The following is a 17,676-nucleotide window of genomic DNA, read 5'->3' as shown; positions in this document are numbered from 1 at the left end:
TTAAATTATAAGCTTTAAAATAATGAAAAGGAAGAAGTTTTAGGCCATAAGAATAAATATATTTTAAATATATATAACTCTCTGGGTATTTGAGTAGAATTTTCTTTATTTTATTTCTCATAGCTACTTTCCCATACAGCTAGTTTCTCCCAACCTATTCAATTTTAATTTAATATATTACAGAGAACATTCTGCATAAACTTGTTCAGGTGTTTAAAATTTATGTAAAGGATGGTAAAAACTGCTTTATAAACACAATTTGCTACATATTAGAAATATACTAAACCCTCTGATATGTTGGGAAAAAAATGATTAAAGGAATTTTCAACATAATTTTTTTAAAACACTTAGTAAAGTTTAATTGCCATATTTATTTGAGAAACTTAATTATACCAAAAAATATATGTTGTAACTAATTACATATATTTGCCCCATGTATTTAAGAAAAATATTTTAAATGTTCTGAAACATTATACAAGTTTTTTAGAGTATACTGTAAATGTTGTATTATTTAAACAAGTATTCATTAAAAAATCACTTTATATGTTTACAATTGATTTTTACAAATAAAACATTTTTTGATTAAGATCTTATTTTAATTGACTTCAGAAACACAACTTTCCTAATCGCAATTTTGTAAATTCTTAGTTATTTGAAGAAAAAAAAAGTTTAGCGAACCTAAGGCATTTAATTAGCAGAATGTATTATATTCATTCAAATAAATATATTTATTATTGACATTTGCCTTCCACTAGCATTTGCATAGTTTTAAGTTACTCATAGGATTAATTAGATTTCAGACACTTTGGTAAATTATACAATGAAAACTATGGTTTTTTTTTTACTCAAATTTTTCTGCACATTTAGAAGTTAATGCTTAAATCTGCAAAATAAGAAAAACTGCAATACAAAACTATTATTTACTATTAAATGTGGATCCTTTAAATTTTTTTTTAAATAAAAAATAATTTGTTTTAACCTTTCTACTTAAAACTAGATAAAGAGATGGATATTTCAATTTCAAACACCTAGTATAATTGAAAACAAAAGTATTTATCATATTCTTTATGTACTAAAAAATTTTGTGATTTTACTCCATTAACAACTGATAATAAACTATAAATATTGCTTATAAATATTGCTTATAAATTTTATAGAAAACTATTTGGATAATGAATATCATCCCTTAATGCAAGAAAGAAGGTGAGAGAAAATATTTTGCATATATTTTGGTACCAAAATGCAGCTCTGATAGTCATTTTTTTCCTTCAACATTTGAATATTTTAAAACAGTCAACAATAATTTTGTGCTCTAATTACAAAAGCAATATGTAATTGTGTAATACACAAATTTTTAATTTTTAATATACGGTTGCTGCTATGGATGAATGCTACTAACATATGAAGCATTTGAAGAAAGAAAGAAAGGAAAAGGCAAAGACCCCCAAATATAAATAATACAATATTCATGGAGTCTCTCAAATAAATATCTTTATTTATTATAAATAATAATAAAGTTTAGGATAATTATTTCTTTAAAAACAATAAAGAATGTCATTTTTTCTTAGGAATATTTTCTAGTCCTTGCAAATACTTTCTTGGGACTTTATATATATCTATGAAAAAAGAACAAAAAACTATTAATCAGGCAGCCAGTTATAACAATTACAGCAGGATCACAGTTATTAAAAAAACAAGTCCCCCTTTTTTTTACAAATGAAACTGAAAAAAAGAAGTTAAAATAACTGATAACAATTTATTTCTAGTAATGAATTTTGAATGACAAAATATATTATGAAATAAAATATATATTATTATCAAGAAAAAACAAAAGTATAACTGTTTTTAATACAGGATTTTGATATACATTAATTCTAAATTTTTTTAATTCATTATTTTTTAAAAGCTTTCTAACCTTAAGTAGCTTTCAAATCTAGGTCTTCTCAGGATTTTTAACATCACTTTCACTTTACTACTCATGTTTTGCTTGGTGATTAATGAACCGGTCGGTTTTTTATTAATTATTTATTCATTTTTTTATACCTTGAGCCTATGCTTTTTTGATAACCAGGATTCTGCTGCAGTTAAAAAAGCTGTAATTATTTATCAACAAATATATAGACTTAGACAAGAGTAATATTCCTTAAGATTATAAATAGATTATCAAAGATACCTTCTCTCTTTTAATTTATAAGTTAATCAGAAAAGGTTATGAGAGTGATTTTTAAACATCTTTTCTTTGAAAGTGTTGATGTGGTAAAAGATATTATTTTTCTAACAAAAATGTTTTTGTAAAATGAAAATTAAAAAAAGTTGGTTTTCATGATTTTGTTAACAAAACAGTAGCATAATAAGGTAATTATTAAAACATTCTCATATGAACAAATTTCCGATAGATAAAAAAAAGCATAATGTTACTTTTCCCAAGGTAGATTGGCTAAATAGTTCTTATTTTTAAATTGCTCACATATTCGCAAAATACAATAGAAACTCAACAATTATATGTTCAGAGCAAAGCAAATCTTTGCAAGATTGAATGAGTATTATAGTAACAGTTTACCCATTTTCTGCCCCATTTACAATAAAAAGTTAATAAGACATTGTGAAAATAGTAAGAATAAATATTTGGGACCACTATTTTGGATAATTTAAATCTTCAAATCATCAACTTTTAGTATTTAATTCTTTTTAGAATTAAGAATCAAGATAATTATGCATTGTGAAAAACTTTCCTCTTTCCCCTACTACAGCGCCTCTGGCGGTGAACTAAGACAGTCTGTTAGGAACAGTCGTAAAATATGGACGTTTAATTAGAGCCCAAATTCTCTTCCAAATTCTTGTATTTTTTTATCCTTGTTTTATTTTATATTATTATATCCTTGTTTTATTTTGTTTTATTTTATTTTTTTTATCCTTGCTTTGTCTTTTCAATAAATAGTTAGAGTTAATTTCTGGCCTTTCATTATTTATGTGAATTGGTAAAAATACAAATAAACCCAGACCTCCCCTACAGTATTACATTCCTTTTTAGATGTGGATCCCATGAAGATCTAGTTAAACTATAGAACATGAAAATAAATTAAGGAAAAATAACAAATGTCATAATATTCCTTTATCATAATCAAATTAATCAATTTCTAGAACTAGAAAAACAAGTTTTTGTTACTTAAATGACCAGTTCTTTGAAAAACAAAATGTTGACATATACAAACTAGTCAAAATTTCATATGCAGTTCACAGAAAAGAGATAGTTCTTTGTAAGTGAAGTAATGCTTATTGTGTTTTCTATAAAGAAGACCCCAAGTACAGATGTACAATACAGATTCTCCTCTCCTTTTTATGTATTGTGTTCTTGAAGCTCTTTTGCCAGGTTAAATAAAACAAAAAAAAAAAAAACAAAAAAACTACCCTACTGTTTAGTGTCTTTTACACGAAGCAAAGCTATTACTATAAACAATATATGTTATCCTGCTGTAAAGAAATAACTGGTCCTTAGAATGGATAAACAGCTTAAATATTTTAAAAACAATTTAACTTTTTTCACAAATTGCCAATTTGGTGAGATTATTTTCATATAGAAGAAAATCATTAAAAGAAGTGAACAATTCTAAATTTTTGCAAATTTTTTATAGCTAAGATACTGCAGTATTGAAGTAACTCGTTAAATATAACAAAATTATATCACAAACTGCTTTGCATTTTCATAATTTTCATAGAAGGCACTGGCTTAAAATCGACAAAACTTAACATACATGAATAACAGTTACAAACTCATGCCAATACCATATTATTTGCAAAAAAACAAAAACATTATTTTTGCCTATCTTCACGTTGATTTATGTCACATTTTCAGAATTGGCAAGGAAGGCATTGCAAAAAATAAGCAAAACTCAACATACATGAATAACAGTTACAAAAACTTACAACAATAAAAAAAGGAGCATATTATTCGATAAAAAGCGTTACTTCACGTGACAGCAGAGTTTTTAAAAAACAGCCTTAGATCATTAATGCAGCTATGGACTTATTATTCTGACTGAAAATTCTTACTTTACAATGACAAGTGGAATATTAATTTATTTCTTCCCTTACATCAAGAAAAAGTCTAATAATTAGCGAATTCAAGTAAAAAAAGGAAAAAAAAATATAATCAGTAATAAAGTCGCAGCTTTATCAAGCTAAATATAAAAAACAAATGAATATATGAAAAGCTCAAGTAAGGTAAAACAAGTTCTAACACTTACCTAAAAAGAGTTTTTGAAGATAACGAACTTGATTTCCTTGAATAAGCACCAATGTTCCCTTAGCATTTTGTGTAGGAGTTATAGAAGTACTAGCTGCACATGCTACAGCAACATGTTGGGCAAGTAATTCTGGCTTTATACCATATGTTTCCAAGTTCTGAATCAGAGTTACCTAAAAGTTAAATAATTATGTTAAAACATTATCATATCTTGACTAAAACTCTCTTATGAACATTTACCAAATAAGAATTTTCACAGCAATATAGTCAAATAAAACAAATCTTTCCTCTAACATACTATTAAAACTAAGTAGTAGCTTTGAGTATTGCATAGGAAAATATTGATTACACAACTATGTGAGTGAACAAAACTTTATCAAATTTGGAAGCGCTTCGTAAATAATTAAGTTTTTAAATGTACTAATACAATGAAATCAAACCTATCAAGTGCTGTTGTAAAAAGAATATCAGATTTAGTAAATAATTTAGTAATTTTTCTTAAAATAAATAAAACACATAGATTATTTTTGGTTTGGAATTGCTAGGAATCATGGTTTAGTAGATTTAGAACCATAAAAAAAAATTCAGTAATATTTAAAAAAAAATCTCCTTATTAAAAAAAATAATGAGTTGAGGTGGTTTTGAGGTTGACAGATGTAAAAAAATACACTGGAGGTAGAAAATTAGACTCATGTTTTGCACCAAAAATAACCTGATCAATAAACCTAAATTTCAGCTTTATTTATACATCAAATCAACTTTCTTTATAGCTCAGTAATACTTTTAGTTGAAATCGGGGGAAATTATTTATATCTCAAATAAACTTATTTGCTTACAGTACAGAAAAAATAATATGTATACCTTAAAAACAACCTCTCTTAACTGGTTGCTCTAAGGTAGATTTCTATCAACCTCAAAACATCCTAAAGTGTGAATAAAACAACTTCATACACCTTGATTATAAGCCTCGGGAGGTTTGTTTTTAAGGTTGCTTTTAAAGTCAACTTCAAATAAACCTCAAATCAACATTAACACCTCAAAAATACTTTAAATTTTTGTAAGGGCTTACACAAGTCTGGTGTTTAACAAGCATGGAATAAAATTGGGTAAAAAAGGGAAAATTCAAAGATTTTTATCGACCTTGTGGCATTCTGTGGATTGACAGTATTGAATGCATCAAATTGCTAATGTAACTCACCAAATTAAATTTTATTTACATCGGGGTTTATCTTTATCTACCTCTTGTGGTAATTGTGTGGCACATTGCTAGATAACATATTCATTGGTTGCAACATCAAGACTTTTTAACAAGCTGTAATTTGCATTTCTTAAAATTTTTAGTACATTGTCAGCAGTTTGTTTTAATATAATTTTCAATAGCATTGATAATATGCAAATTATGTATTGTAAATACCATGGACATTTGTAATAGTTCTCTTGCCGTTGCTTGTCTCGTGCGAGTAACATCACCTACCTTTGCCTTCTCGCTTCTACCTCAAATCTTTTTTTTTACAAATAATTAAAAATATGGATACTCAAAATAAGCTTTGAGTTTTTAAAAGCATGTAGAAATAGTAAGTGTAATTGAAAAAGTCTTTTTCAAACATAACAGTGAGCTACAATAAGTACCAAAAATTACTACTGATTAAATCTATCATGACTTCCGTCGTAAGACAACATTTTCTGTAACTTTTCAGCGTTTGTTGAAAGTTATTATGGTTCACATGATATAAAACTCTGCATGGTATTGCAATAATAAGATTTAATGTCATTGTTGAAAATATTTCAAAAATGAAAATCAGTGAATTGTGAACAAATTATGGTTAATGAATTATGAACTACCAATGTATTTTTAAATTATATAAAGAATTTTTTTAACAACACATTATTTACATTATACTGAACATTAACAACATTTGACTAATTGTATAAAACAACTCTAGTAAGTTAGTCCTTATGTGATATGTTCATTTTTTAAAAATCATTTTTAATGTCAAAATTCCCTTTTTTACAAAACATAATTTTCAAAACAAGTTTATAAATAATATATAAAACTTTATAATTTTTATTACTATTATTATTATTTTTTTAATCTTCTGAACACACAGTCACAGTTTTTTCATTACTTTATACTACAAGCTTTTCTGATCAAAAAACTTATTTTCCTATGTGCAATCAATGTTTATTAAAGAAATTCAAATACAACTTTATCCTGAGGCTCAATGCTTCAATGGTTTAAGTTAATAGCATTTAATATGCATACGTTAAAGCATATTTATGAAACTGTTAAATCATATTTATGAATTGTTTTAAAAAAATTGCAAATGCAAAATTTTTTTATACTAAGGAACTTTTAAACTTTAAACATGGGAAGATTCAAAAGATTGTGCAAAAACAAAGAAGTCAGCCTAAAAAATAGTAAGAGAAAGTATAATAGTTTTATATTGAACTATTTTTTTAATATTTATAAAAAATATTTCAATTGGCTTAAAAAAAGGTTAAAACATATTCTTACTATAATAAAAATGGATAAATGAACTTCTTCCTTTCTTAAAATAGTTTCAAAATAAATTTATTTTTAACAATAAAAAAAGAAAGAAAAAAACAACAAACTTGCATTGAATGTTTAAAAAAAAGAAGAAAAAAAAAAGAAAAAACACCTGTAGAAATTGATATACTGGTTTTAAAACAAAACAAGGTAAAAAGTAAATAGCTATAACTTAAAATAATGTTTTTACAAGTAAATAGCTATAACTTACAATAATGTTTTTACAAGGTTTTAAAGCATATGTATGAAAAATAGATGTTGAAAATTTAAACTGTATCTATTGGATATATTAGAAATAATTTATTTCTAATTTACAATACTTATTTATAGTACTATATTACTACATAGATATAACAATCTCAAAAAAAAAAAAAAAAGAACTAAAAGCTAATAATACTGATTTATTCACAGATATTTTGATAAGCTTAAAGTACTATAACTATTTTTAAACAGTAACAAAAGAATTTAAAATATTGATAGACACACAATAAAAATTTGCAACACTTCATTGATAAGAATAACTATCAGAATTCAACATATAGGATTGTTAAAATTCAAAACAAAAGTTAAATGAAAAAGAAATCATAAATTTTAATTTGCTCTAACAAACTACAAAAATATAAAGAGGAAAATATATGTAGAGTGAATAGAAAGATGTGTTAGACTACAATATACCTTTTTATTTCCAGTTCTTGTATCAACAGTTACTTTTATAGGTTCTAATTTCCCTTTTTTAATAATGGCTTCTTTGTCTTCAAATTCGATTTGATATGCATGGGTCATCCTCGAAGTTATTCTAAAAAGGGGGGAAAAATGTATTAACATAATTTAATGAATTTTAAATTAACAATAACAACATTAAAATTGATAAAATTTAATCACATATTTTTAAAAAAAAAGTTAGTTTATAATTTTAAATTAAACAGAAAAAGTTAGTAAAATAAATCTCTGTAAGGCAACTATTAATCAAATACAAGTTTAAAATGGAAATATACTTGATGCTGACTTTATTAAACTTTAAAGAACTTTAAAGTAAAACTTACTTTACTTTAAAGTTAAAACTTTAAAGTAAATTACTGTTAAAATCTTTAAAAAAAATATCCAACGTTTCCAAATGTTCATATTAACTCAATAATGCAAAAATTGTAAAATAATCTGGAAAAGTATGTATAAAAAAAGGGATATATATATATATATATTACAAAAAGAGCTTAATTCTTTTAAATAATAATGTAATGCATAAGCAAAATGAAAAGAAAAAAAAATCTAAAATTATGTGAAATTTTAAAATAAGTAAATAAAACTTTTCTTTCAATTGTTACAATTAATAAAAATAATTTTTGAATACAAATAAGACTTAGAGATACGAAAAAAAAGGTAATAACAACAGAAAGCTCAAGTCATTAATAAAATAAATGGATGCTGAAAAAAATTGTGTGCTTAAACAAAACATTAAAAAAAAAAAAAAAAAATTATGAATTTTCAGAAAAGTCTTTAAAAAGAGGCCCTAGCATTTAGATAAGCAGAATGAAAAACTAAAATTATCAAAGTAATTCACATAATTTTAACATAAATTAAGAAATTTATTTATAATTACGCATCAAAAAGTTCATCCCATAGCATTGTTGTTCTATTTTCTCCTCTTTTTGAAACACAATCACATAAAATCGGATTAAGAACAACTTCCCTAAAATAAATACATATTAGAAATGCAGAAAGCATCATTAAATTAGGAGTAGCTAATCAAAAGTAGTTTTTTTTACACTACAATGATATAATATAAATGAACATATCACTAACAATATTTAACATAATGAATTTGATAATATTTTGTGCATTTTAAATTAAGAATCATACAATATAATTTGTTTTGAAAAATGGCAATATTATTGATATATTTACTAAAACAAACAATCTACATAAATGTATGTTCATCTCTAAATTGTTTTATCACAATATTGCTAGGATAAAATAATCATAATTGAATAAAATGTTAACACATTAAATCTTTCATAAGCGTTAGTTTATTAAAACCTAAATAATTTTTATCTCTAACTTTCTAAGTGAAAATAATAGTATGTTGTGCTGCAAAAACACAACAAAGAAAGAATAACAGAGGAAAAAGTCTCAATGTAAATACAGAACAGAACCCGTTATCCGGAAATCAGAAAACCGGAATGAAATTCGATAAATTTTCCCGCCATTTTTTGAAGAAAAAAAATTCTTTTTTCCTCATAGGATTTTTCTTTCTTTTTTGAAAGATGTTTACCTTACCATCATTATGGAAATAATCATTAGTGTATAACTTCATCGTTTTTTCTTCTTTTTAAGATTATTTCCAAATATGTTTTTTAAATGGGTTTAACAATTAAAAAAAAAAACGGCTTTTTGTAGTGATTCAGAAAACCGGAAAAATTAGTTATCCGGAATAGCGATGGTCCCGATCGTTCCGGATAATCGGTTCCCTACTGTATACATATACATATATATATTTTTACAGTAAGGGCAATATTTTTGCTTCTTGTTTACTTCCCTATTGCAAGTTAAGTTTTTTTTTTAATAAGATGTGAGAAATTGAAAGTAAACATCAAATTTAAACTTTTTTTCCTATTTGTTATATTATAGGACATTTTCTTACTAAGTTCACATTATTTGCATTAATATAAACTACAATTTTGTTACGACAATATGTCATTTTAAGGATGGAACAAAAAATGAAATTATTTTGATACTTTCTTCCATTAGTTATAGGACAGGTATGACATGATAATTGCTGATTAAGCATACTATTTTTATCAAGTTTGGTGAGTTAAGGACTATAAAAGAAAAGCACTACTACATATGAAAGAAAAAGGAAAACTTCTGTAAAATTGGAAACTACACACAAAAACTGTTTTAAGCATACTATTTATATCAAGTTTGGCGAGTTAAGGACCATTAAAGAAAAGCACCACTACATATGAAAGAGAAAGGAATACTTTTTTCTGTAAAATTGGAGATTACACACAAAAACTGTTTTTAGACATTGAATGTTGAAACTTCATACTTTATAAAGATATGACATAATTTTAATTGACAAGAAGATGAGTAAAACAAAAGTTTGTTGGTGTTTTTGAATATTGTTTATGATTTGTGCTGGAGTGATAACTTCTTTTATTTTCACATGATACAATTGCAAATTTAACAGAAAATAAATTCAACTGTACAAACGAGTTTGTAAATTTGTGTTTATAGTATGATTAATTAAACGATACACCATAACTTTTACGAGTTTTATTGTTTAGCATACCACCATTATGTAATGTGAAAATTAAATTTTAAAATTTTACAAGTAGTAAATTACATAAAAAGTTATTGAGCCCAGTGATATCTAATCTATACAAAGAAGTCGTAATTGAACATACATGTTTCTAGCAAAACAAAATTTTAAATATAGTAGAAATTGTAGAATAAAGTAGAAAAAATATATACATAAGTGTTTTTATTTACTAGGCAATTAATAAATTAACTTAGAAAAAGGTTTTTTCAGGCCATTTATTATATAAAATATAATATTAAAAAAAACACTTTCTACTTAGGATTGTGTTCATTTTGAAGAGAGTTTTCCCTGACGAATTTCTTCATAACATCCCGTATAGTAATAGCCGTCACTGTGTCTCCTTTTCTAAGTACAAAAAATTCAAAACATTTTGTTATTATTCTTTAATTTGTTTAGCTTTTATTTGTTTCTTCATAAAATCATAATTGCCTTATTGAGCATTTCAAATCAATCAATAAATAAACAGTTTCAGGAAAAAAAGTATAAATAAGCTAAAGGCAAAATCAATTCTTAATCTAAGAATATTTGAGTTACAAATCAATTCACAAGTAAAATAGAAAAATTAAATCAAGGAATGATTTTAAAGTCAAAATGAGAATATAATAAACATTCAACAAAATTTACAATTTAGTTCAAATTTAAATTTTTCATTTGTGGATGATGTTGATTTTGTAAATCAGCATTAAGAATCTGTAAATCCTGTTAATTATTGTTTTTTAAAAAAAATTTATATCACTTTATTAATCAGAAAGATACACAAATTGTACTAATAATTTGATAATCTGATTTTTAATTTAAGAATAGTTTAGTGGCAAATCAAACTGAAAAATTAAATTAAGGAATGATTTTAAAATCATAAATGCGAAAATAATGAACATTCAATAAAATGTATATTTTATCTCAAATTCAAAATCTTCATTTGCTGACAATGTCTATTTTATAAAATAGCTTTAAAAATTTGTAATTTCTGTTAATTATTGCTTTTTTTTCTAAACAAAGTCTGTATCACTTTATTTATTAATATGAAAGATACACATATTGTTTAAATAATTTCCTTTTGAATTTGTTTTAATAAACATTTATATTAATGAATGCAAACTGCAGTTTTATTATTGTGCTAAACTAATCCAAATGTTAATTAGTTTTAATCTAATAACAAAAAAACGCATACATTAAGATTGATGGTGGGACAAACTTTAAATATTATGAATTATTATAAATTAATATATAATAGTAATAAATGAAAAATTAATACATACAGTAGAGCGTCGATTATCCGAACGTCCAATTATCCAAACTATGCCTAAATTCGTGATTATTATTTTTTTTTTTTAAGTTTAGAATATTTTTTAACCTATCAACAATCTTTCTAAATTTAGAAGAATAAATAATATCCGCTACATCTGAAGACCATATTTAATTTACAACCTTTTTTAGCAGTTTTCTTATAGTAGCCATACATACATGTATTGTGATACAGTCAAAGCTACATACCCTGCCCTCTTCAACTGAAAATTATTTTCCAAGAATGCCAGCTTTATTTTGACAGTCCACAATGGTTGAAATGTGGAAGGAGTTTATGAATAGATAAGTGCTGAAGTTCTACAATTGAGGGATGGGTAGTTGTCATTGATGCTTAATGATTAGTGATTACAGTGCTTGGAATCTTAAATCTTGGAATAAAATTCTTAACAGAAAAACAAACTAAACTGAAGTTTCTGAAGCAGTAGATCTTTCGGATGAAGATGATGAAATTGTTGCTGAAATTTTGAATGAAAATCGGAACTCCACAGACGAAGAGGAAGAAGTAGGTGATCAAGTTCAAGATATTGGACTTCTCATATAGAAGCATGCAATTCATTAGATTTTGCAATGAACAGGTTAGAATGTCAACATGATGTTGATCCAGTTCAGTTGATTTATCTAAAAAGAATAAGGGATATGCCTGCTCAAAAAAGAGCATCTTCTTAGAAACAAAAGTCTTTGTTGGATTTCTTTTGCAATGAAAAATAAAGAAAAATGTAGTACAATTAGTAATTGACAAAAAAATTCTAAAAAGCTGAAATATGATACAAATAGTTCAAAATAAAAAAAAAAAAGTTTAAAAAAATAAATAAAAAATATTTAAAAATGGGAAAAAAAAAACTTTTAAACACGCCAGAGCTATTTTAGATAGTACTGCCAGTCCTAAGCCTACAAAAAGTTCAAAGGGCATAAATAATAATCTTTTACACTAGATTTTAAACAACTTTCCAATTATCCGAATCATATTCTGTCCCGAGCAGTTCGGATAATCGGCGCTCTACTGTATATATAATTAAAGTGTTGAAATTGGACACAAAAATAATATTTCTCAGAATAAAATTTGTTTACCCTAGATTTAAATGAAATCAATTCAAGTTTCAGAGAAAAAAAATTCAAAATAAAAATTTTTACTTTTTTATTTTTCAGAGACTTTAAACTAATAAATAATGGATTTCATTCATGTGTCGATTTCAGCCATTTATTATTACATATACTGTTTAAGAAATTGAAAAAAATATTTAAGAATTATATTAGTTTTTGCATGAAAGTCTAGAGTTACATAAAAAATTATAAATTTTACACAAAAATTTAAATTTTGAATTCGATTTTTGAGCAAAATGATATTGTGAAATACCTAATTTTCTATTAAAAAAAACAACACATATATGTATTACACTTATAGCCTATATTAACAAGTATTTAACAGATATTAATCATACATTAAAAAAACTATAACTAATATAGTTAATTACTTGGATTTTATACCTTATTTGATAAGGCGTGAAAAGCTCTTTTACTTGTGCAGTTATAACATAAAGTTCTGTAACTAGAGGAAATTTATATGATGTCTGGACACCTTCAGAGGAAGCTTCTGCCAGTCGTTCTTTTTCTTCCTTTAAGTGCTTTTTGAAAATAGGATGTAGACGAAATGAAGTAACAATTTCACGATCCATATTGATAGAAATAATGCTTTCAACACCTTTGGTTAGTTCTTTGATTTCTATAACACCTTCTGTCTGCATTTTCTTTAAAAAAACAGAAAACTTTTTATAAGTTGTTTTCTTAATATCTAAAGTTAACGAGGACGGGCATGATTTTAAAACATGGGCACCATAGAACGTACTAGTCAAAACTGGAAGATTAATTTTCTTTCCAGAAACTTTAACAACAGCCAAGAAACAATTAAGAAGTATTTCATCCATTGAATAATCAGGAATCTCTTCTTCTGCCCTACTTTCTTTATTAAGATTTAATTCATTTATTTCATTTGTAACCTTATTCTCACTGCAATTACTTAATATTTCCATTGAAGATGAATCATCTGTTTTTTTGTCAGGAGAAGCATCATTTTGACTTTTGGATGAATCATCTTCTGTATCACTAGGAACCTCTGCAGGCTCTAATAGTAAAGGCATTTCTTGATGCTCACCAGATAAATGTAACAAATCACCATAAAAATGAACTATAGACATAGCTTTTCCTTTTACCCCATCTATACATAGCTCTTCTACAGACATCATAGCAGTACCAACAGCAAAAGCTGCCTTATTGCCTATTACTTTTACAGCACAAACATCTTTTGTTTTTAAATTATTCATTTCTTTAATTGTTGAATCACTTACAACAACTCCAGGGGCCATCAAGTCAGCACCATTAGCAATTTTTTCTGTCACTGGAGGAACCATAGTTATTGTTGGGAGTAGACTAGGATATTTCCAAAGTGTGTATAATGTAGGATAACATGTGTCCCAAATTTGAAAGAACACTGGATTTAAGCCTGAATAATAGATCATAGCAATAGTACCTGAATGTGTTAAAGCTTTCACCTGATTCATTTCACCTTTATTAGGGATCAACGCATTAAGATCTTCAGCAGGTATAGAAGGAAAATGATTTTCTACAAGACTTTTCAGCTTTCTCCTATTAGAAATAAGGTTGATAAGAATTAAATATCTATACCAAAGACAATTTACTAAATTTAATATAATTTTTTTGGTAACAGTTTTTTTTAAACCATCACAGTTTAGATTAATGATAAACAGATAGATTAATGATAGTATAATTTTAATTAAAAAATTTTAAGGATTTTTTTTTTAAAAAAAAAAAGGTTTAATTTGGGATAATTTGAAAATTATACAAGCATATGTAATGTAATTTTTAGATAGATCGAAAATTATCTTGCCTGATACTGTTTAAGACAAAATTTTGTAATTTGTAGTTAGTACTACTAAATAGTGCTAAAAGTTTTTAACTGATTTTAATCAGTTAAAAACTTTTATTACCTTGCCCAGACTTGCCAACCTTAGCAAAACACAAAGCAGCAGACATTTTCTAAAACCACAGAGTAGCGTTAAATGAAAAAATAAAAATTTAAAAAACAAATATGTCGATAAAGATTTAATTGAGGGGGAACAACATAGTAAAAGCCTGTGAAAAAGAAAGAATTTTGCGACAATTATGATAAAGTTAATGCATTTTCTTTATCCTATTTTACATATTTTAATCTTCATTTTCTCATGTTACGAATATAAAATTTAAAAACTTAGAGCTTATACAAGATAATGTTTATAACTGTTTTTTAAAATTTTCTATAACTTGCTGCATTTTTACATTAAAAAAAATTAATCCGAATTTGATTCTGTTAAGATTTTTTCAAACTATATGAATGTAGTTTTCGTTACATGTAGGATTTTTAAAAATATATATACTATTTCTTTACAAAATGGCAGCATTTTTTTAAAAAAGTAAATCGTGACACAAAATAATTACATTTTTGTGGATTATTCAAAACCAGTCAGCCCAATTAAAAAATTCCTAAAAGCAACCAAAACTATATCTATTGTGAACATTTTGCCAAAATTTTAAGCAGTATATTGGTTAAAAATTGTACTACATAGTTAGAGATACAGAAAGTAAGAGACATTATTTTGAGTAAATTACATTCAAAGCTTTGTAATCAATATAATCCAAATAAATAAATGAAATTTTGCAATTAACTATAGTGCATTTATATCAGATCTAGAAAATGCTTATTCTCCATCGTTTTAACCAGTCTCGAGAGCTACTCAAGCTCCCAGTCAATCTACTCTTTGTGACGCCATTTGCTTGTTAGAGTAGCAGCCAGAATTTTGCAGTCATCTTCGCTTTCAGCATATTTTTTTGGAAGATAATTTGTCACGGAGTGTCCTGTGTTATGCTAGACATATAAGGCAGTGCCTTTTACATTTTAACACAAATCTATTTAATATTTTGGTACAATATTCCTAAAAGAAAAAACTATAAAAAATGCAGTAATTTTTTCTTTGAAAATTTAACTGTTTTGAACATGTATCTGTTGAATATATATATTTAACTGTGTTGAACTAAAAATATAGTTAATACTCATAATAACAACATTTAACTCGTAAAAATACAAATCAAAACGGAGTTAAAATCATCAAAAAAATTTTATTTAAGAGAATTTAGAATGCAATATTTCACTTTTTTAAAAATACATAACAAAATTTTGCTGGAAATAAAAAACTCTCATTTTTATAACTAAATTCAAATTTCAGGTTTAAAAGTTCAGTTGTCGTAAACTCTTTGGTATTTGAATTTTAGAGCAGCATGTCTTAAAATCTTAAGTTGTCATTTAATTAGCTGAGGATAGCTGAAAATTTACATCTTTATTATTAAGATATCTATATCCTGCTCTGTGGCAGAATAATCATCAAGTTTTGCAGACTTTTAGGCAGTGGCCCGTGAGAAACTAAGGAGAGAGTAAAAATATCGCAGAAAGGAACCGACTTATAAGGTATAACTCATAGCTATAAGCTATAGCTCAGGATAAACCTCTACATCCCTTTTTTTCTTAAAAAATATAGTAAGTCTAAGACCCTTTTGGCAACTTTAATGTTGTGACAAATCATGATATAGAAATATCTTAATTCATAATATTTGTTTCAAGGAGAAATATTATAATTATTAGTACCAACTTTTGCGAATTACCTTTGCCTAAGGGTATTATAAGGAGCAAAATATAATATTCCAGGGTTGGGTTTTTGCCATCAAAAACAGGTTTTTGACATGACAGTGGTAGAAACCGTCAAAAACCTACTGTTTTCTTTAATTTATGGCATGTAGAGGACAATATATTATTTTCACATAATTGCCTTTATAAATGAATATTGTAAATGATTGCTATTGATTTTGCAACTATATACATGTATTCTTATAGAAGAATATACATTCATATAGAAATATTGTTATATACTTATTGAAAATAGTGACACTTTTATCATTATAGCTTTATTTGCAAAGGATTCAAAATTTTGCACTTCTTAATTGTTGGAAAAGAACAAGCAAACAAAAAAGGTTGGAACTATTAATAAATTCAAGAACTAAAAAAAATTTAATATTTGGCATTTCTTAAATATTAGAATTAAGCTTAACAAAACTTTCAAAACTTGTAACTACAACTAACAAACCCTAAGTCAAGAATGACTTGACATTCTTCAGTAACGTAATATGTGAAACAAAATGATGCTTGGAAATGTTGAAAATTTTGTTTAGTATCCTAATATTTTACTTCAAATAGTATGTTCTGATATAATCATGTTGGGAAAATGCAATAATCTGTTCTTAAATATCTTTTAACAACATTTTTCTAATTTTATTGCCCAAAAATGAATTAATTTCAAATTAGAATCAGTTAAACTAAAAAAAAAAAAAACAGTTTTACCAAAACTATGGGTTTTTGACATGACGGTAAAAACCGTCATGTGTCAAAAACTTGCCAACCCTGATATATACATACAAATATACAATATGGTTTGTCAGGAAGTGGTTACATGTTATAACAGTTTAGTGATTTATTTTTTCTAAGCTTCTCGTAGGTCATTGCCGGCTGTGAGAAAAATTTGGCAATTTTTGAGGCACAAATACCGATACGGAAATTATTCCGTCTTACTTCATACAGTAATTCTGCTAAATGTAATAGAAAAGTAAACTTAGTTTAAACTATGTCTGCTTTTTTTTTATTTGTCTTAAAGCTCAAAACATAGTTGTAGTACAATTTTTTTTAACAAGGCCAATCATTAAAGATGTATAACAATTTTTTTTATGTTATTTTGCTTCCTTTTACAAGGTTTATTTCATAGTGAAAAAATGTCATTATACGAAAACTTCGAAAGTAGTTAACCTGTCAGAGCCTTTGACTGTAGTACTTGTTTTGACTTTATAAGGTTTCCGAAACATCTTAAATAAAAATGTGGTATATCAACCTCTTATTATTATATTAAATTTGATCTTTAATTAATATTGTATGGGAAAATTTATTATTTTGATTCCGAAGTCTATGCAAAACGTAAACAAATTAGACAACACATTGCGTAATGAACACAGTTACAGTTTATACTTCGCTCTTAATATTTTGATATATATAATTTAGTTATTTTAAAATAACTAATTAACAGAGTTTTTTTTGTTATAAAATTGATTTATTCATTTAAATAAAATAATTTGAAATCTGCATTAACTTTTGGAGATCGCTTACAAAAATTA

At 25.6% G+C, this 17,676-nt stretch overlaps 1 protein-coding gene across 1 annotated transcript; it reads right to left on the bottom strand.

Annotated features, from left to right (window-relative positions):
• Positions 1 to 1,473: 1,473 nt before the first annotated feature.
• eIF2D (eukaryotic translation initiation factor 2D) lies at positions 1,474 to 17,532 on the bottom strand. The gene is made up of 7 exons (XM_043055193.3): positions 17,315 to 17,532; positions 12,901 to 14,055; positions 10,366 to 10,455; positions 8,389 to 8,478; positions 7,467 to 7,587; positions 4,245 to 4,416; positions 1,474 to 1,616 (listed from the first exon to the last, which is right to left on the bottom strand). Exons 1-7 carry the CDS (start codon positions 17,368 to 17,370, stop codon positions 1,555 to 1,557), a joined length of 1,746 nt encoding a protein of 581 aa, XP_042911127.2. The 5' UTR covers positions 17,371 to 17,532; the 3' UTR covers positions 1,474 to 1,554.
• Positions 17,533 to 17,676: the final 144 nt, after the last annotated feature.

Source organism: Parasteatoda tepidariorum, chromosome 7, assembly GCF_982258835.1.
Source record: "Parasteatoda tepidariorum strain Cologne lab strain chromosome 7, Ptep-v5.0, whole genome shotgun sequence".
NCBI classification, from domain to species: Eukaryota; Metazoa; Arthropoda; class Arachnida; order Araneae; family Theridiidae; genus Parasteatoda; species Parasteatoda tepidariorum.
Note: the sequence above shows the minus strand (reverse complement) of the source record. Positions and strands in the feature narration are given on the sequence as shown.